At 25.6% G+C, this 22097-nt stretch overlaps 3 protein-coding genes across 3 annotated transcripts; 1 reads left to right on the top strand and 2 right to left on the bottom strand.

Annotated features, from left to right (window-relative positions):
* Positions 1–5577: 5577 nt before the first annotated feature.
* On the top strand, positions 5578–6569 carry OCT59_008298 (uncharacterized protein; the record flags this gene model as incomplete). Its single annotated transcript, XM_066142352.1, has 2 exons — positions 5578–5979; positions 6180–6569. The coding sequence occupies 2 exons, from the start codon at positions 5578–5580 to the stop codon at positions 6567–6569; spliced, it is 792 nt and encodes a 263-aa protein (XP_065999241.1).
* Positions 6570–14510: 7941 nt separating this feature from the next.
* Positions 14511–15203, bottom strand: OCT59_008297 (uncharacterized protein; the record flags this gene model as incomplete). Its single annotated transcript, XM_066142351.1, has 1 exon — positions 14511–15203. The coding sequence occupies one exon, from the start codon at positions 15201–15203 to the stop codon at positions 14511–14513; it is 693 nt and encodes a 230-aa protein (XP_065999240.1).
* A 5376-nt stretch (positions 15204–20579) lies between these two features.
* On the bottom strand, positions 20580–22097 carry OCT59_008296 (uncharacterized protein; the record flags this gene model as incomplete). The annotated part of the gene is made up of 1 exon (XM_025332449.2): positions 20580–22097. The coding sequence occupies one exon, from the start codon at positions 22095–22097 to the stop codon at positions 20580–20582; it is 1518 nt and encodes a 505-aa protein (XP_025171751.1).

Genomic DNA, 22097 nt, shown 5'->3' with positions numbered 1-22097 from the left:
TACTGATTATATAGATTATTTAGTATTGTAAATTATAATAAATGTAAAAACTTATTTATCAATATATACAGATCACGATACAAAGTTGTTAGCAATCAGATGATCTAAATTTCATAGTGTTGTTTATTGTGATTGGCCGTTGTAATAATAAGTTGTATTCCAAAAAAGGAAGGAAGTAGGTCCTAATTTGGTTAGCAAATATGGCAAAACAGGGTCCGTTTTTATATAAAATATATATAAACATAATTGAAATTTCGGTTCATTGCAATGAATTTCAATTTCAATTTCAATTTCAATATATCAATTGATTGTTTTTTGGACAGCAGTTGTTTAAATAAATTTCGTGAATTGAAGTTGATCATCATTTACGTCACAGTAAGTAAAAATAATCTAAAATTGGATTTACATGTTATAAAAATTGAAACTTGTATATAATAACTATAAATAAATTAGTTATAATGAAGGTACTTTTTTTATTAATAAAATTGTATTTTTTTATTTGTTTGTTAATTAAATTAAAAATTGTGATTTTTCCCATAAATTACACATTTTTTTAATTAACCCAAAGATAAGATTTTCTGGTAATTTTTATCTTTAAGGGGAAAAAATTTTAGTCGATCATCCCATTTTGACCAGATTTTCGCCAAAATTTTCCCATTCCATTTTTAAAAATCACCACATGCACAGTTGCCGTGGATACGAAAAAAATTGCCTTTTTGGTAAAAAAGTCTCCAGTTAATCTTTATATTATTATGTACTTGTACATGTACATGAACATGAACATGAACATGAACATGAACATGTACTGTACAGTACATGACTACATGTACATGTACAGAGAAAGTGAACATTCACTATGGAAACTTTTTGCGCTGAGTTTAACTGTGCTGCTCAAAAAGAATGTTAACTTGACAGATCATGAAATAGTATGTTGATCATTTTTTATTAAAATGTGAAAAAAAAAATTTTTTTTTTTAATCAAAAACGTCAAAAATTTGACGTTTTTGTGATTGAAAAATCAAAAAAAAATTGATTTTTTTTTAATCAAAACGTCAGACTTGACGTTTTTGTGATTGAAAAATCAAAAATAATTGATTTTTTTTAATCAAAAACGTCAAAATAATTGATTTTTTTAATCAACTTGACGTTTCTGTGATTAAAAAATCAAAAAAAAATGATTTTTTTAATCAAAAACGTCAGACTTGACGTTTCTGTGATTAAAAAATCAAAAAAAAATGATTTTTTTAATCAAAAACGTCAGACTTGACGTTTCTGTGATTAAAAAATCAAAAAAAAATGATTTTTTTAATCAAAAACGTCAGACTTGACGTTTCTGTGATTAAAAAATCAAAAAAAAATGATTTTTTTAATCAAAAACGTCAGACTTGACGTTTCTGTGATTAAAAAATCAAAAAAAAATGATTTTTTTAATCAAAAACGTCAGACTTGACGTTTCTGTGATTAAAAAATCAAAAAAAAATGATTTTTTTAATCAAAAACGTCAGACTTGACGTTTCTGTGATTAAAAAATCAAAAAAAATGATTTTTTTAATCAAAAACGTCAGACTTGACGTTTCTGTGATTAAAAAATCAAAAAAAATGATTTTTTTAATCAAAAACGTCAGACTTGACGTTTCTGTGATTAAAAAATCAAAAAAAAATGATTTTTTTAATCAAAAACGTCAGACTTGACGTTTCTGTGATTAAAAAATCAAAAAAAAATGATTTTTTTAATCAAAAACGTCAGACTTGACGTTTCTGTGATTAAAAAATCAAAAAAAAATGATTTTTTTAATCAAAAACGTCAGACTTGACGTTTCTGTGATTAAAAAATAATAAAAAAATGATTTTTTTAATCAAAAATGTCAGACTTGACGTTTCTGTTATTAAAAAATCAAAAAAAAAATGATTTTTTTAATCAAAAATGTCAGACTTGACGTTTCTGTGATTAAAAAATAAAAAAAAAACTGATTTTTTTAATTAAAAACGTCAGACTTGACGTTTTTGTGATTAAAAAATCAAAAAAAATGATTTTTTTTAATCAAAAGTCTGATGATTTTGTAATTAAAATCAAGAAAATTTGATTTTTATTAGCTAAAAACGTAAGACTTGACGTTTTTGTTATTAAAAATCAAGGAAAAATGATTTTTATTATCTGAAAACGTCAGACTTGCCGTTTTTGTTATTAAAAATCAAGGAAAATGATTTTTATTAGCTAAAAACGTCAGACTTGACGTTTTTGTTATTAAAAATCAAGAAAATTTGATTTTTATTAGCTAAAAACGTCAGACTTGACGTTTTTGTTATTAAAAATCAAGAAAATTTGATTTTTATTAGCTAAAAACGTCAGACTTGACGTTTTTGTTATTAAAAATCAAGAAAATTTGATTTTTATTAGCTAAAAACGTCAGACTTGACGTTTTTGTTATTAAAAATCAAGAAAATTTGATTTTTATTAGCTAAAAACGTCAGACTTGACGTTTTTGTTATTAAAAATCAAGAAAATTTGATTTTTATTAGCTAAAAACGTCAGATTGATTTTTATTAGCTAAAAACGTCAGATTGATTTTTATTAGCTAAAAACGTCAGACTTGACGTTTTTGTTATTAAAAATCAAGGGAAAATGATTTTTATTAGCTGAAAACGTCAGACTTGACGTTTTTGTTATTAAAAATCAAGGAAAAATGATTTTTATTAGCTGAAAACGTCAGACTTGACGTTTTTGTTATTAAAAATCAAGGAAATTTGATTTTTATTAGCTGAAAACGTCAGACTTGACGTTTTTGTTATTAAAAATCAAGGAAATTTGATTTTTATTAGCTGAAAACATCATACTTGACGTTTTTGTTATTAAAAATCAAGGAAATTTGATTTTTATTAGCTAAAAACATCATACTTGACGTTTTTGTTAGCTAAAAATCAAAAAAAAATAGTGTACTTTTGTAAAAGTATACTAATAAATTAATAAAAGATTTTTTTATAACAATAGATTGTGTTTAGTGAGATTTATAAAAAAATTTAATGAGATATTTTTTTAATAATAGTTTGGTATAAAAAAATTTTCTAGGATTTTTTTTTTTAATAATATAATGGTATAGTACAATAGATAGATATAATAAAATTTTCTGGGATTTATTTTAATAACAATAGGTATGATAAAATTTTTGGTGATTTTTTTTTTAATATTAAACAATAGATTGGTATCATAGTACAATAGATTTATTTAATAAGTTTTTTGTGATTTTTTTAATAACAATAAATTGGTAATAACAATTATTAACTTATTAAGTTAATAATTGTTTTTTAGTAAAATTTTTTCCAGTAATACTAATAACTACTAATAGGTAATAGATAACTTAATAAACTTTTATAAAATAGATTAAGATATATAAAAAAAATTTGAGATTTTTTTAACAATAGATTGGTACAATGAATAGATATAAAAAAATTTTCTGAATTTTTTTTTTTAATAATAGATTGATATAAATATATTTTCTGAACTTTTTTTTAACAATAGAGTCATTAGATCAATATAAAAAATTTTTTGATAACAACAGATTGGTATGTTATAACTTATAATGGATAGATATAAAGAATTTTCTAAGGTTTTTTATTAATACAATAGATCAGTTTCTGGAATTTTTTATGACAAATTAATTGGTATAGTACAAAAGATACTAGGTATAAAATTTCTTGGGATTTATTTTAATAACAATAGGTATGATAAAATTTTTGGTGACTTTTTTTTAATAACAATAGATTGGTAATAGACAATTATTACTGCGACTAGTAATTATTGAAAACCAATCTGATTTGCCAATTCATTATCAGTTCAGTTTTTAATGTTTTTGCAACATTTTTTATTGTCTATTACCAATCTATTGTTATTAAAAAAAAACACAAAAAATTTTATTAAATCAATACATTGTACTATACCATCCATTGTACTATGATACCAATCTATTATTGTTATTAAAAAAAAAATAATCACCAAAAATTTAGCATACCTATTGTTATTAATATAAATCTCAGAAAATTTTATTATATCTATCTATTGTACTATACCATTAAAAAAATCTTGGAAAATTTTTTTATTAACCTTATTAAATGTTATCTATTGTTTTATTTATACTACTTATCAGTAATATTAGTGTTACTGTGAACTATAAAAAAAATCTTACTAAAAACAATTATTAACTTCAGTTAATAAGTTAATTGTCTATTACCAATATATTGTTATTAAAAAAAAATCATAGAAAATTTTTTTATAAATCTCACTAACACAATCTATTGTTATAAAAAAATCTTTTATAAATTTATTAGTATACTTTCAAAAATAAACTCACTCACTATATCCAAAAGTACACTAGTTAATAATAAAAAAAAAATAAATAAATTTACAAATTGAAAATCGAAAGATGATCATCATTTACATCACAATGAAAATAATCTACAATTAAATTCACATGTTAATATTAGTTAAAAGAACTAAAGCCCGCAATTAATGACTATAAATAAATTAGTTATAATGAAGCTACCTTTTTTTATTAATAAAATTGTATTTTTTTATTTGTTTTTTTAATTAATAATAAAAAAAATAAATTTACAAATTGAAAATTGAAAGATGATCATCATTTACGTTACAATGAAATAATTTACAATTAAATTCACATGTTAATATTAGTTAAAAGAACTAAAGCCGCAATTAATAACTATAAATAAATTAGTTACAATGAAACCACCCTTTTTTTATAGCTATAATTATAAAAGTGTGGTTTTTTTCAACAGATTATTACACTTTTTTAATAATAAAAAATAAATAAATTTACAAATTGAAAAATTGAAAGATGATCATCATTTACGTTACAATGAAAATAAACTAAAATTGAATTCACAGGTTAGAAAATTTAAAGCCGCATATAGTAACTATAAACAAATTAGTTCTAATAAAATTACCCTTTTTTTTTATCATTTATTTAATTAATAAAGTAATATTTAACAGTTAATGAGATTATGTTATTTCAATCATAAACTATTATATAAATTAATAAATGATATAAATTGTAATAAATTTTTGATAAAATCAATTTTTTTTTAATGTAAATAAATAATAAAATCGCAATTTTTCAATGAAAACTACTTTTTTTTAAATTTAAATAAATGTAATAAAATCATCATAATTTTGCAATAAATTGTAATAAAATCGTAATTTTTTCAATAAAATCGTAATTTTTTCAATAAAATTGCATTTTTTTTAATAAATTTGATAAAAATCAAAATTTTTCATATATTAATAAATAATAAAATCGTAATTTTTTCAATGAACCACTTTTTTAAGTTTTAAAATGTATCATAATTTTGTAATAAATTGTAATAAAATCACATTTTTTTAATAATCATAAATCATAAATAATAATAAATAATTGTAATATTATTACTTTTTTTAAAAAATAAAATATATTATAAATATATTAAAGTCATGATTTTTTTTATAAATATAAGTAATTCATTTACTTTTTTTTACTTTTATTCATTTTTCATTTTAATAATAATCAGATTCAAAAAAAATTTCGAAATATGATTGCAAACATTACAACCATCGTGTATATACTCTCTGTGACTGATGAAACTATTAATAATGGTGTCTTGCAGAAAGGCATGGCTATTTCCCGAATTGATAATGAAGATGCATTTCAAATATATAAATTTTACAATTATATGACCTTAATAAATAACACAGACCTTGATTCAGATGATGGATCTGAAGTAACTTCGCCACTTAAGGCAGAAAATGTATACTTAATTACAGGAAAATTTTCAACAACTCAAGATAGTTCAATAAACGTCTCTATTACAACTAATGTACAACTCCTTATCGATAAGGAAGATATTCCTATAATAAAACCAACTGTACATCTTCTTGGAAAGACTTTGGGGTATGCAGAATTAACAGAAAGTGGATATACTTTACAAATACAAGTAAAGCCATATTTATATATCTAAGGATCAATTTACTCCATTTACTGTAAATTTAACTCACCCACCAAATGGGCGATTTAAGAACGCGTTAACAAAAGCCAGAAAAAATTCAACAGTTCATACAACAGGAGTATTTTTTTTTGCAAAAGATCAATTATACTGTGAAATTTTGGAATTTCAGTTTGTATCAGCAAAAATAGAATCAGATAACAGTATTGTATGTAGTTCCATGGAAATCAAAATCTGATTCACGTAATGAAGGATCTTCAAAATCTGTTATAGAACAAAGAATTTCTCTCATACAACAGAATTCAACAACACAACCATCATTGTCAATGACACCAACTAAAAATAAACGTAAAACAAATATGACTAAAATAGCAGATATTTCAAGATCTTTGCTATTACAAAATCAACAAAGTGATGAAATTCATGATAGTGAAACTTCTATTACAAATGAAGAAAATGAAGAAAAAATTAATGAAAAGATTGAAGAAAATGAAGAGAGAAATGAAAATATTAAAAAAAAAAATAATACACCAAAAATTTCAAATTCAACAAGAGGTAGAAAAAAACAAAAAACTAAATAATGTTTATGAACTAATGTAACCCAGTAATAATCTTTTCTTTAATTTTTTTTATTATTTGTTCTTTATATTTTATATGTAATAAGTGCTATATTTATTTTTTTTAATGAAATAAAAAACGTATTTTATTTTTTATGTCAAAGAAAAGTGGTTTAAAAAAAAATTTGAAGTCTACGTAAAATTTAATTGCTGATCATGTTACACATGTCATAGATCACCTGACAAATACGAACTGTCTTTAAAATTCATTTTTATTATCTGGTATTTTTTATATCTTATATGTAATAAACATTATATTTATTTATTTTTTATTAAAAAAAAAAATTGAAGTTATTGTAAAATTTAATTGTTGATCCTTAATAATAATATTACAAATATATGTTATAGATCACTGATCATATATATACGAACTATTAAAACTTTCATAATAATTTGATTACTAATGATTTTTTTAATAATTTATTACTAACATTAAATCAATAAAACTGAATCAGATGTCCTAAATGGGATCAAATTCAAACAATGAATTTAAATAGAGATGCATTCAAAGTAGATCCAAATGTGATTAAAGAATATTCTCGCTTGGAACAAGTAGCATCACAACTGCTTCCTATTTCATAAATAAACCTAGATTATCATGTTATCAGTTATCATATAAGTATAATAAAGCAATTAGGGGTTCTTTAAAAAAAGTGTTTATTTGACTATGCATTTATGCTCATGTTACACCTAATTTTATTTTGAAGGCCGCCGCCAGGCGGCCATAGTGGTACAGTTCTAGTTTTTATAAATAAAATTGAGAAATTAAATAATTAACATTATATTACTAAATCTTAGAGACACCATTTTAAGATTGTTGTTTATTATTTTTTTTTTTGACATAATAATTGACATCAAAGCAAGAGTGTATATATAATTCCATAAGTATATTGCATGACCCACTATAATATACTAGTAGGTAATGCAAACCATTATAAGTCCAAAGCTCAAATTGTAGATGCCATAATAAAAATTCTTGTTTTGATTTTCGATCAATCCAGATTTGACACAAGCAAAACACATGATGATCTACAAATTTCACATAACTCGTAAATGTCTTTCACTTCATTTGGGACAGCTACATTTACTGTATGAAAAACATGGAATGATGAAATCAAATTTTTACAGGAAATATCTGATCTGATAACAGTTTTTATAGGACCAGAAATATATATATACACATGCGTCACCATCATAGTGGAATTAGACGGAGTAAAGTTTTGATTTGCGTACAATTTTAGAATTTTTCATCTATAGTTAGGTCATCAAGATTGCATATTTTTTATCAAAATTTTTATATGTAAAAAATTAGTTTGCGTATTTTTGGCCTAAATTTGGCTAATCTTATACATAAAATATATTTACTGTACGTACTTATTTAATTAACTGCATTGTAATATTTAGTATTAATTGAAAGAATTTTCTAAGGGTTAAAAAGTGAAATTTTAGAAAAATATTATTAAAAAAATGGTAAATTCTATTTTTTCGCATTAGTATTTGGTTTTATAAATAATATAGAAGTCATGATAAAATAATTAATAACTTAATATCTGAAATTTTATTTGCATATTTTTGCAGGATTTTCAATATCAGGTGTCAATTATATGTACTACTCATATAAAAAGTCTCTGCATACAGCTTATAGTAAAAAAATTTTTCACCACCTTACCCCTATATATATATTATTTCTGGGTCCTATTTTTATGCCTATGGTGTGAGAATTGCATGATTTAGATTTCTACTGACCATTTCAACGATGTATAAATATTAATCATTGAATCAGATCAGATGGAATTTTATACAAAAGAACGCTCCATATATAATTTTTTTGCCATAATTAGATATACTCAAATATAACGGTAATTAGGATAAGTTTTTTTTTTTATTTTTTTTACAATGACTAGAGCTTTCCTTGAATGGATAAAATCCTAGGATTTATCCGGATTATCCTATTATTCAAATTTATATCCGGTTAATTTTATACGGATATCCAGATTTAAGAAATTATGAATGAATAATTCTATAGATTATCCAGATTATCCAGATTATCCTGAAAAATGATTAATATGTATAATCTGATTGACTGATTTGATAGTCATGCACAAATCGGCAATCGTATATAAATATTTGGTATTTTGTACTACTTTTAAAAAAACATTTTTTTTTTTATTCAAAGAATTTATAGAACAAAGAATATTTTAAAGTTTAATCTAAATATGTCAACTGAAAGAACTTTAGAAACACATGTACAATCTGAAGATAACTATATTGATATAATTGATATAGAAAATCATACACCCGTAACATCACCTTTAGATAATACTAATATAGAAAAATATACAAAAAATGCGTTTGATAAACTTCTTAATAAAGAAGAACATGATTTAGATTTTCAAGCTAAAAATAAGGGAGGATCAAAACTTCGCAGTTGGGTATATAATTGGGTGAGCAAAAAAATCATCCATCAAATCCAAATAAATTTATTTTTGAATGTAATCAAAAATTAGATAACGGTGAAAACTGTACTTCAAAAATTGAAACTTCCAGTCCTACTGGTAATATTATTAGCCACCTTAATCGAAAACACAAAATTTATGAACATTCTAAACCTTCAGCAACTATTACACCATCTTTAAAACAAGTAAAAATTGATCGTTATACTATTTCATCAGATTCACATCCACAAATGACACCAGATCGGCAAAAATATTTGGAAACTCTTCTTTTTGAATGGCTCATTCTGGATTTTCAACCTTTTTACCTTTTAAAATCTCCTTCTTTTCGTCGATTTATTAATGCTTTAAGTGAAAATTTTGAACTTCCAAGTGATAAAGAATTTCGAAAAAGAATATTTGAAGCGTATGAATTTTCAAAAAATAAGCTTAAGCAGTATATCCATGAAAATGCAGCTTCAGTTTCACTTACTTGTGACCTTTGGACTTCACGTAGTAAGCAGGGCTTTCTTGGAGTTATATGTCACTTTATTACACCTGATTTTGAAATGAGAGAAATTACTTTAGCTATTCAATATATGTCCTATCCACATACCGGAGAAGCTATTCAACATGCATTAGAGAAAATTATTACTCAATGGGAATTGCAAAATAAGGTTTTTTTTTGTACTACAGATAACGCATCTAACATGAAAAAGTGTCTTAATCAAATAGTTTAGTTACATAGATTATCATGCACTGCACACACAATCCAATTGGTAGTTAGGAAGGGATTACTTACTGCTGAAATTCTAATTGCACGTGCAAAAAGATTAATTAATTTTTTTACTTCACCAAAGCAAAATGAGCGTCTTTTAAATGTGCAAAAAAAAATTTCAGATGATGTTGAAGAAGGGAGTGATTTACATGGAATTTTTTATAGGGCAATAACTGATGTTGAAAAATGTTGGTCAAGTACATATATAGCATGGGAAAGGTTAATTGCTTTAAAACCTTATATTGATATTGTTATTTCATCATTAAATGCATGCAAAGACAATAATGCTAAAGAGGACGTGAAAAGGTTAAATAAAGTTAACCTTACTAATGATGAATAGGAAATTATAAGAGATTTGCTTGAAATTTTAGGTCCCTTTGCTAAGTTAACAGAAAGATTGGAAGGGACAAAATATGCTACAATGAGTTATATATATCCAGGTATCATTAAACTCAAAACTATGTTTAGTCTAACAATAAACTCTAATTTAGATTTGGAAACAAATGATGATGCGTTTGAAAACCATTAATTTGAAGAAGTTGATGAAGATGATGAACCCGATGCCAGATGAAAAATCAAAATAAATACTCCTACTAATACCTTCGGGCTTTTGGATGGTATTAAATCAAATCTTTATAAGGCACTTGAAAATTATTTTGAGGTAATTGAAAAGGAAGCACTTATTGCGGCACTTTTAGATCCACGTAAAAAAAAAACAGCATTTGCAAACAATGAACAAAAGGTATTAGCAAAAGCTAATCTTCACGAAATTTATGAATTAGCAAAGAATACTAATATTCAACTAGAGGAATGTGAGCCAAAACCAAAAAAAAGAAAAACTTCAACATGAGTTTATAAAAGAAGCTTGTTCTCAGATGATGAATCTCATGATCTTCAGACTGAAGATAATGAAGTTGAACGATATTTAGTAATAGCACAAATCAAAAACGATCAAGATCCTTTAAAATGGTGGGACGTAAATAAGAGTCAATTTCCGGTCTTAGCACAATTGGCATGAAAGTATTTATCTATCCAAGCAACATCAGGGTAAGCGAAAGGGTCTTTAGCGATGCTGGATTGATAATGTCCTCAAAAAGGACAAGTATGAAGGCGGATTTATTTGAAGCTTTAATTTTTTTGAAAAGAAACGGCAATTTAGTTGGAGTAGGTGAAATGTTTAATAATAATAATAATAATAATATGTGACAATTTTACTAGAGTTTATTTCACTATATGTACTCGTATTAATTAATTAGAATTTATATTTGCTCCACCACTCCTTACATGTTTGCTTTTGCCAAATTATTTTACTAAATAAAGAATTATTGTGATCGTTCTATAAATGAAAAATAAATTTTTTATTATTTTATTACAATGATAAATTATTAATAAAGCACCTCAAAAATAAATTACAAGTTCAGGACGCACCCTATACATGAAATTTCTATCTAATATGCATGATTATTTGTTTTCAAAATACTCTTGAACTCGTTGTTTCTTCATCGCCGGCTCCTTCTCAACATCTATCCTATCCTTCAATAACCCAAAAATAACTTCTATCACTCGCTTCACATTTTTACACAATTCTTTTTCATCCTCCGAATTCTCTTTTAAAGCAGACTTGGTAAATCGGATATTAAGAGATTTTTACTTGTACAATATATTCCGTCTGAAGCGTAAAGGATGAAATACCAATCCGTAGCTGTTGTAACGATTCCATAGATATAATCGAAGTCATCTCCGAATGCATCATCCGCGATTCTGAGCAAAGCTAATGACCACTTGATATAATATCCCTTCTGTGATGCAAATAAGTTCCTCAAGTGCCTTGATTGTATAATCGACTCGACCAGTATTTTCTTCACCAACAATTTCTAACTGGGGAGCCAAAGTAATCTCTTTTTTTGTTATTCTCTTGACAATATATAGCGAAGACCTGATACTTCATGGGAAATATTTCAAGATATCTTACTCAATTTGTACAAAGTTGTAAGTGTAAAAATGAAATTCAATTGGTTTGGTATATTATCAATTTATTTTTCCAACTCAATTTAATTATAGGGATTAGTAAGAAAACGGCAAACTCATGATGAAAGATACATGTATCAAGCTGAAGAATGACCAAAATATATTCACACCGCATGGCTTCATTGCTATCGGCAAGAATAGTCCCCATATTTCCCAACCTGCGTTTTATTTCCCTTATACATTATTTCAATTCCTCATCATCGTCTTCGAGTGTATATGTTTCTAGAAAGTGGAACATTAAAATTAGTCCATCAACTCACATAATAGTTTGTAAATAATAAACTGAGAAGATAGGACTTACTTGGTGGAAATTGACGGATTGCACCTATCCCATTACCATCAATCCCATACTTTGCTAATACCTCTTTTAAGTCTTTCTGAGTCTTATACGAGGAAAATGAGCGCTTCTTTCTTTTTACACTCCTTAATGAAGTCTGCAAGCCTCGATGCAGGTCCCAGTTTCATTCCATGTTGCTCAAGTTTTTCTTCGGTTAACTTGAGAAAGTCACGCCCATTAACTTTTTCTTCACGAATAACTTTCAAGTCATCAAGCTCCAAGTCCTCTTCTCTCTGTAAAAATTCCATAAGAGCATCTGTTTTATATTTTTTGATTTCGTCTGCTAATGTGAGTGACACATTTCCAGTTTGAAGGCTTCTGACAATCTGACAACGAAAAAAAAATAAAAAAAAATGGTATTACGTACTTACGTAATTACGTTTCGATTATATCCTAGGATAATTCGGATTATCCTAGGATGATTACTCGGATTACCCGTTATCCTAATTTGACAGAATATCCAGATCTTCAAATTTCCCAATGGGTTATCCTAAATTATTCATAGGATAATCCGGTGAAAAGCTCTAACAACAACAAACACATATTTATTAATTATAACACTCCTGTAATAAGTATTTCGCGCACTAGTACAAATACAAGTAGCTAATAATCTCAATACATCCATTGAAATTGAACAGGATAAACCTGTTCGCTCTTTCTATGTTGAGGCACCTCTTATTCCTGATCAACACCTTTAACTGCTACATCAACCTATCTAGAACTATCTATATATATGGGTATATTAAACTATTCTGAGCTACACTACCTACACTACATTTTCTTTTTACCATTTTTCTTTTTTTGGCCCATCCTGCTTCCAGGCTTACCAGCCCAGGGCTTTCTTTCTTTTTTGATTTTAACTTCTCTCAAACCATCTTCTGACTCTTCATATTCTACGTTGCTACATAGGACCCCGAATAATACTAATATAACTCACAAATGATCGGCATGCATTTACTATTAACTCTACGCAACTTTTTTTTCATAGTAACGCTACGCAAATCCAAATCTTAGTTCAAAAAAATTTTTGTTACTAATATAATTCATTTCACATTTTTTCTATTAAAATATTAATAAAATCATGCCAACCTCACCATTTTATATTAAAATAGTGTGTTTCGCACTTTTTTCTATTAAAATATTAATAAAATGGTGCGAAAATCACCATTTATTTGTTAAAATGGTGCGTTTCGCACTTTTTCTATTAAAATATTAATAATATCATGCGAAACTCACCATTTATTTGTTAAAATAGTGCGTTTCGCACTTTTTTATAATAAAATATTAATAAAATGGTGCGAAACTCTCCATTTATTTGTCAAAATGGTGCGTTTCGCACTTTTTTATATTAAAATATTAATAAAATGGTGCGAAACTCTCCATTTATTTGTCAAAATGCTACGTTTCGCACTTTTTTATATTAAAATATTAATAAAATGGCAGAAACTCTCCATTTATTTGTCAAAATGGTGCGTTTCGCACTTTTTTATAATAAAATATTAATAAAATGGTGCGAAACTCTCCATTTATTTGTCAAAATGGTGCGTTTCGCACTTTTTTATATTAAAATATTAATAAAATGGTGCGAAACTCTCCATTTATTTGTCAAAATGGTGCGTTTCGCACTTTTTTATATTAAAATATTAATAAAATGTGCGAAACTCCCGATTTTTTTGTTAAAATGGTGTTTCGCACTTTTCTATTAAATTATTAATAAAATGGTGCATTTCGCACTTTTTCTATTAAAATATTAATAAAATGGTACGTTTCGCACTTTTTTATATTAAAATATTAATTAAATGGTGCGAAACTCACCAATTATTTATTAAAATTGTGCGTTTCGCACTTTTTTCTATTAAAATGTTAATAAAATGGTGCGAAATTCACCATTTTTTGTTAAAGTAGTGCATTTCGCACTTTTTTTTATTAAAAAATATTAAAATAATGCGAAATGCATTACTTTTTGTTACTATATACAATTAATTACCAAAATCCGTAATATTGCAAATTTCATAAATATATTACGGACCCATCCTTAATGGTTTTGCGCAACTTAATTTTTATCAATATTATACAATTGATCAACATATAATGCAATATATTTATAAACTCTACGCAAACGTGATATGTGAGTTATCCCAAAATTGACCGATCTACGCAAACTCAATTTATGGGTTTAAAAAGTAATTTCATATAAACTCTACGCAAACCCGTTTGTGAGTTATATCAGTATTATTCGGGGTCCTCGCTACATGTTCCTTGTTTCTTCTTCATACACTTTTTGATTGCTTTTATTACGTCTTCATCATCTGCCGATGACAAAAACCTGGCTAAAAATAATTCTCTTCCTCCAATATAATGAATGGATTATTATTTGAAAGCATGAATGGGTATTCACTCTTCTTTTTTTCCAGCCTTTTAGTACAATCAGCATTGACTTTGTTGTATTCAGGTAACTCCACAGGCGTAACTATCTTCTCACTATTCTTTGTACTTACCGATTGATTTTTCGCATCTTTGACAACTTTTTCTGCTAAATCACTTTTAGCTCCCTTTTTCTTTTTGTCATTGACTCTTGTTTTCTTGGCCATCCTATCTGCTGCTGTTGGATCTATCATTATTGCATCATTAATTGACGTCTTTTCATGCTCTACCAAAATCTCTTCTCTATATTCCTTTATTATCTTTACAACATTAACTGGGGAAGTGTAGTCTTTTAATGGAGCTGAAACTGTTTCGACTTGTGGTTCATCCAGCAAGTTTTTCCTAAATTTATTAACAGTATCGACCACCTCTTCCGTGGTTACTTCTTTGACAGCTGCTGGTGTTACAATTGTTGAATCTTGTTTTTTCTTATCTGGAACCGTACTCACGAGAGCTCTGGCTGGTACCTCCCTTTGAGGCCTCATCACCGAATTATCTTGACACTTCCCATGAATAGTCCAGACTTGGTCCGTATTTCCGTCCAAAGCAATTGCGTCGTCCAACTGAGCTTTATCTTTAAAGTATGCTAACAAGACCATCTTATTTCAAAAATGCACTATTTTTCTATACTCAAAGGTATAATTATTTCTTGCTATGTCTTGGTAGTAACTCATCTGAATTACTTTATAAGCCTCCACTTGCACTTTTTTTTATGTCTTTAACTGTCTTATCACCTTTGAACCAACAAACATTAATGACTTTTTTATTTTTTTCGTTGCTTCCAATTAAAACTTTTTTCTTCCACGTTTCTTTCGAGAAGAATGTCTCATAATCTTCCAATAATGATATATCTGCTCTTACCGATTGGTATTTATAATGTTTTTTATTCTGATCCTATGCACTGTTCCTAATTGTTTGATTGCAACAACCACTTCTGTTTCACATACCTTGATGGTATATTGTAAAATAATATGTCACGTAATATTGTACTCTGGTCCCTTGATTTTATATGGACTGGCGCCTGATCAACTTTTGTTGTGAGTACAATTTCCTTTACTAAATTTTTTTCATGTTTTTTATTTTTTGGCATTTTTCTTTGTTCAGAGACGTTTTTGATTGGTGTTTTTAACTCGCTTTCTATTTCTTTATCTAGTTGTGTGTGAGTGTGTCATGTGTTGGATTTTTTTGCTGCACCTGCCTCAGCCATGAACAAAGATGAGTATTTTCTTTTCCAATTCTTTTAATGTCATTATCATGTTCTCTATATGCGAACCTCAGTATACTCCTGGCTATTATTTCTACTTATTCACCTTTTATGCCAGTAATATCACTTATTTCCACTAGTAACCTATATGTTTTTAGCGTTCTGAAGAATATTTTGTCAAATGTATTTTCTAAAGTGTCCTTTTTTCCCTTTTTTGAAGTTTTTGCCTACAAAAGACCTGACGTCTTTTAAAAGTTGTTCCTCAAACTCCTCTTGACCTTGGTATGACTCCATATTTATTAGGTGTTTTATAAGAAAAAGTAAAAAAATATTTTTTGTTTTTATTTTAATTTTTCTTACTGCGGATTTCTAATAATTTTTAGTCCTACGGGAAAGAGTTTTTTTTTTTCTAATTAGGATAAGTTGCTTGCATGCTTATATTGATGTATTAATATGTTTCATTAACTCAATTTTTTTTTGAGAATATTTTTTGATTCACAAACAACATTTTTTAATATAGCATATATCAATTATTCTGATTTCAATTATGTACTTCAAATTATAAAAATCAATTTAATGTATTATTTAAAGGTTAGTATAGAATTGAATGATTTAGCATATTAGAACAAGTTAAATTTGCAATTTTCTACAAGTACATCATTTATCTGGGTGATAAGGTGTTGTAAATAAATGTTTTATTTTAAAATTTTCCATTACTTGCTCAATTATTTGATTTTTAAAATGCATTCCTTGATCAGATAATATTTTTTGCTTAGGCATCCATATTGACAAATAATTTCTTCATAAATAAATGGAGAAGCTTGTTCTATGGTAGACTGCTATGGTTTACAGTGTCATAACCTAAAAAAACTTTTAATGCACCATAGATTTAATATAGATAATAATTTTATTTATGAAATAGTAATTGAGATAATGCACTATGTAAATGTTAAAGTTAAAATTTTTACCACCTTTTAGTCTTAATTTCACCTAATAATTTTACTTCTAGTCTTTCATATCCCCCTTCCCCTTCTTCTGCTGCTCTAAAAATATTTAAAAATTTTAAATTATTGTTATTGATTCCACTATAATTTAAAATTATTTGTAAAATTTCTGGTCTAATTATAAAATTTTAATGGTTATAACTTAAAGCTAATCTTATTGACATCTCACTTATATCATAATTAAAGTACCAATCCTTTTAACAATTGATCTTATTTTTTAAATTTTTGGAATAGGGAATATTAATAAATTAATGTTTTGAAAGCTGAAGATATTTTTATTTCTAACGTAATAAGGGAAAGACAATATATTGAAATATATTCTATCAGACTGTCATAGGGATCACTATATATATAATTTAACCATATATTGATAAATACTACTGTCATCGACAAAATGAGAAAATGTATTTCATCAGAACCAATACCTGAACTGGTCATGACTTCAATAAAAGAGTATGCAAATACAGAGACTGTTGTAGAAGTGGTCAGGGAATTTAGAACATCAAAAAAACTGAACCATCAAATAATCAAATAGTAGACGAGAAAGAAACCTCAAGCACAAAAATGATTGAACCAGAAAATGTTTTCTTGTACAAAGAAGTTAATGCTGCATGCTCAGCTAGTACATCACAACAAATAAGAGAAGAGGTTAAAAATCTACTGTGGAAATACAAGAAGGTAAGAAAAGAGTGTTAGAAGCAGAAGAAGAAATAAAATGATTATGGTCAAGCAGTTCAGGCATGGTACAATGATTAAAGTGAGTCAAGGAAGTGTTAGGTTTCTAGATGTTAAAGAAAGTAAATCAATATGGGATGAATTTAGAAACAAAGATAAAGAGTAGATTGTTAGACAATATGTTCAGTAGTGATTAGAGTAGTTTAGTTGTACAGTAGTGTAGATGTACAGTGGTGTGCAAAAAAAATGACAATTTTTAAAATTGTGATAGTCATACAACTATTACACCAATTAAAACTAGGGATGATTATGGTTCAGTGAACCACGGTTTAAACTGAATCAACTTGACTCATGGTTCAGTTCGCTCGTACCCTGAACTGAACTGCTAAACCACGGTTCAGTTTAAGTTGAACTGAACTGAACTGAACTGAGAATTGTATTTAATGATTATGTAATATCACTATCTCTTTAAAAGGCAAATCATTAAAATTAATTATTAATTTAACAGCAATTAACATTTAAAAGTTTTTACATTTATATATACAAAATTAAAAATTTTCACATTTGTATACAAAATTAAAATTCTTGTATTTAATATACTAATAAAAATAAAGAACTGAAAAATTTATATGATCAGCAAGACTTAAATTATAAATTTTAGTTTATTATATGATCCATAACATGAATATTCAATAGTGTCTTGTTAAAATTGCTCAAATTAAACCTTTAAAATGAACTGGTTCAGTTCAGTTCACTGAACTGAACTTTTGAACTGAACCATGGCTCAGTTCACTCAAGATGTGAGCCGAACTGAACCAGGCCAGTTCAGTTCAGATCATCTCTAATTAAAACATACAATATATCATTTTATAGCCAAGAAGCAGTAGATTTATTTAAGAAAAATTATTATAATATTTATTTATCCTTTTTCTCAATAATCTGACATGTTGTGATATTAAATTTACAAGATCAATTACAAGGATATTTGGTAATTTTTTTTTAACTCTTCATTTAAAAAACTTTTAAATTCACTAAGGTTTTTTAACTCATACAAATCCACATTCCTTTTAATAATTACCCAGTGGTTTTCAATAAGTTTTAGATCTGAATTATTAAAGACCAATCCATAACCTCTAAACTTAAAAAAAATTGGAAATTAAATGTAAAAAATGCTTAAAAATGCTTTAGCAAGATAGCATTTTAGTTATTTTATTAGTAATTTGGCTATTTTATTAAGTAATTTTTTGAAAATAATATTTTAGTGATAGTTTTATGTGAAAACTTTATTAATAAGTATATTTAAGTAGCACTGTGAATTTCCTGTCTCCAGAAATGTAATCTTATTCAATATTAAGTTTTTTGTCTGGATGAGATCACTTTAAAGTTCAATAAACTAAAATTTTTATTAAAGTATAGGAAAAGCTTCACTTGAAAATAATATCTTAATTATAAGGCTTTCATTTCATATTTATCATAGGATAGAAAACAAGTCCTCCAGTTTCCCTATTTTATTTATTTATACCTTGTAATGCGTGCAAAGGTTATTATTTTAATTAATTTAAAGTATAGTAGTTATTTATTTTTATATATGTACTTCATGAAGTTCCCATACAAAGCTCTTCAAAACACTTGCAATAAATACCCTTTTTGGGTCACATATGTTTAAGGAAATACTTTGGGTGAAATTTTAAATCATTAATCATTACTCATTAACCATTAATCATTATTGAGTAGAGTAGCGCCCAGCAAACTTTGTTTTTATTTATAGTTAATTAAAAAAATTAAAAAAATTTGTAATGTAAGATGAAAAATTTTTTTAACAAATGAATTTAAGACGTAAAAAAAAATTTTTAATTAAATCCAAAAAAAGGTAACCAATAAGCCCCCAGTAACTAATTTAAAAAAATCTCAGCCACAGTAAAATTGTTTATTATTTAGGAAATATTGAGGCTTAATAATATATGTTTAAGGAATAATTTGGTAAAAATCCTAATTAATAATAATAATAAATAAATAATTGTATTAAAATGAATTTGTTAATTTTGAAAAAAAAATAATAAATTTTTTTTTACACACATGAATTTATTTAATTGATAAGCCCCCAATGGCTAATTTATCAATATCATTATAATTTTTTGTTACCTTAGGAATATTGAGGCTTAATCCCCTCCTTAGACCGCAATTATTACAATATCTGTTCATTGAAATGGTGTAATGTATATAAATATGGATGAGATAATTTCTTTTCTTATTTATTTACCCTTATTTCAAAATGATATACATGTTGTAAATATGGAAAATAAAAAAAAATTTTTATCTTCCCACATGAAGTGAAACAAAATAAAATTTTTTCAAAATGTGCTGATTTTTATGTAGCACGTGTTTTGTATACTTTTGATTTTCAATTGTTACATTTTTTTTTTTTAATCGTATTTGTTTTCTTTCATTGATTTTGATTAATAGTTAGCCACATAAAATTTGTCACCTAAAATAATATGGATTTTTTTAGCTTATTGTATTTTTTTTTAAATAATAAATAAAACAATACATGATTTTTTTTCACTCATTATTCTAACACCATTTTACGATAATCTTGTGTAAAAAAAAAAAATCATCCTTTGAGATTTCTAAAATTTATAAAATTTAATTTAAATTAAAATATAATATGCTCCGATCCTTGATCATTGATCCTGTGATATTATTAATTAATATTTAATACATTCAAAATTTGCTCCCATTAGTCCCATGTTCTGTGGTGAGTATTGGAACAAAAAAAATATTGGCTAGTCACATTACAATTAGTGATATGAACTTTCATTCCTTCAAGAGTCATGAAAAAAAAAGGCTTGTCAAGCTGACAAATACACAAATACACAAAAGTCTAAAATAGTTTATTTTATATGGTGGACTAGATGTCTGTGTCCAGGATGATTAAAAAGTTATACGTAGTAAACAAATGTCTGAAAAACCAGTGGACTAGGTTCATTTCTAAAAATGATTTATAAATTCGCGCCACATCATACCATTATTAAAGTAAATATGTAAAGCAACTTTATTGTCATTTTATTACTAATCAAATATTCTTTAACTAATCAATATTCTTTCATAAAGTTACAAATATTAATATCTAAATCAATATGTCTTTGAACTTTAATATTACGTAACTCCAATTCCCTCACTTTGTCTTTCAAATCAAACAATTCTTTCTTATGATCCTTAATAGCTAAATACTTGACTCTCATAATACAATAGTCCTTTATGCAATGTAAAATATCATCATCACCACATTGTAGTATTAACAATTTATTAATAAAACTATATTGAGAATTTTCTAAGAATAATCTAAAATCCCTTTTTTCAATGTTTAAATTCAAACTTATGTAATCTAATTTAGAAGGGAGAATTTGTCCTAGATTTTTTAATATGATTGAACTAGTAATTGGTGAATATGTTTTGATTGAAAGATAATTGAGACTTTTTTTAATATTTTCAATTAAATTGATTTTTTGATAAGTAGAATTCTTATTTTCATATTCAGTAAAATAAAGAAAATTGATATTATTACAATAGTTTAATAATTGTGATATATCATGATTATAATAAAATTCCCCGCCGAAATTTTCTAAATAATCACCAGATTTTAGTAATAATTGTTGTAATGATTCAAATTGTGGTACATCATTTAAAATTAAAGATTTTAATTTAAATGGTTTAGTTAAATTAATAATTTGTTGAATAAAATTACTATTCAAAAATGAACAATAAATAATATGAACAGATTCTAAAACATTTAATTGTTCAAATATTTTATCAAGATTGTTCATTAAATTTAATTCAATTTGATATAAAACGATTGTATTTAAAGTATTTGAACAATTATAATCTTTTGATAATAATAATGATTGATAAAAAGATAAATAATTGATACTTAAGTCAAATAAGAAAATTTTTTTAAGATTTTGATGTGAATGAATTATTTGCAATAATTGATTATAAATTACCGTATTTTTTTCATATTTGTAGATATGAAGTTTCAAATTTCTAATGTTTTGAATAAAATTTTGATTTTGTAAAATTAACTCAAGATTATTTTCAAGATATGTATCACAATAACTACCTGAAGCCTCAATTTCAAGAGTATTTAAATTTACTTCATTTTCAATAAAAATTTTAAATAATGACATATGAAATAATCTCTTAAAATTTTTTTCAGAATCATATAATATATTTTCGGGTTTTAAATTATCAATAGCAATACTTAACCATATTTCAACAAATAAAAAAAAATTAAGTGTATTCAAATATTTTAAAAACTTGAGATAATCAAACAGCAACATATTCTTTGAAGGTAATGAATTATTAATAATTTTATATTCATATAATTTCATTTTAAAATCATCATTAAAATTATTCAAGTAAATTTCAATAATTTTATGATTATTGCTATGAATCGTAAATGGTTCTTCCCATAATAATGGAATTGCTAAACGACACCATAATCTGTTTACTAAAATACATGAATATAAAGTTGAAAAATCTTTCTGAAAATATTTTATAACATCATATGTTAATTCAGGTAAATCTCCTGAAAATATTTTTGAACATGACAT

Source organism: Rhizophagus irregularis, chromosome 16, assembly GCF_026210795.1.
Source record: "Rhizophagus irregularis chromosome 16, complete sequence".
Taxonomy (NCBI): Eukaryota; Fungi; Glomeromycota; class Glomeromycetes; order Glomerales; family Glomeraceae; genus Rhizophagus; species Rhizophagus irregularis.
The sequence above is the reverse complement of the archived record's forward strand: the minus strand, read 5'-3'. Positions and strand labels throughout refer to the sequence as shown.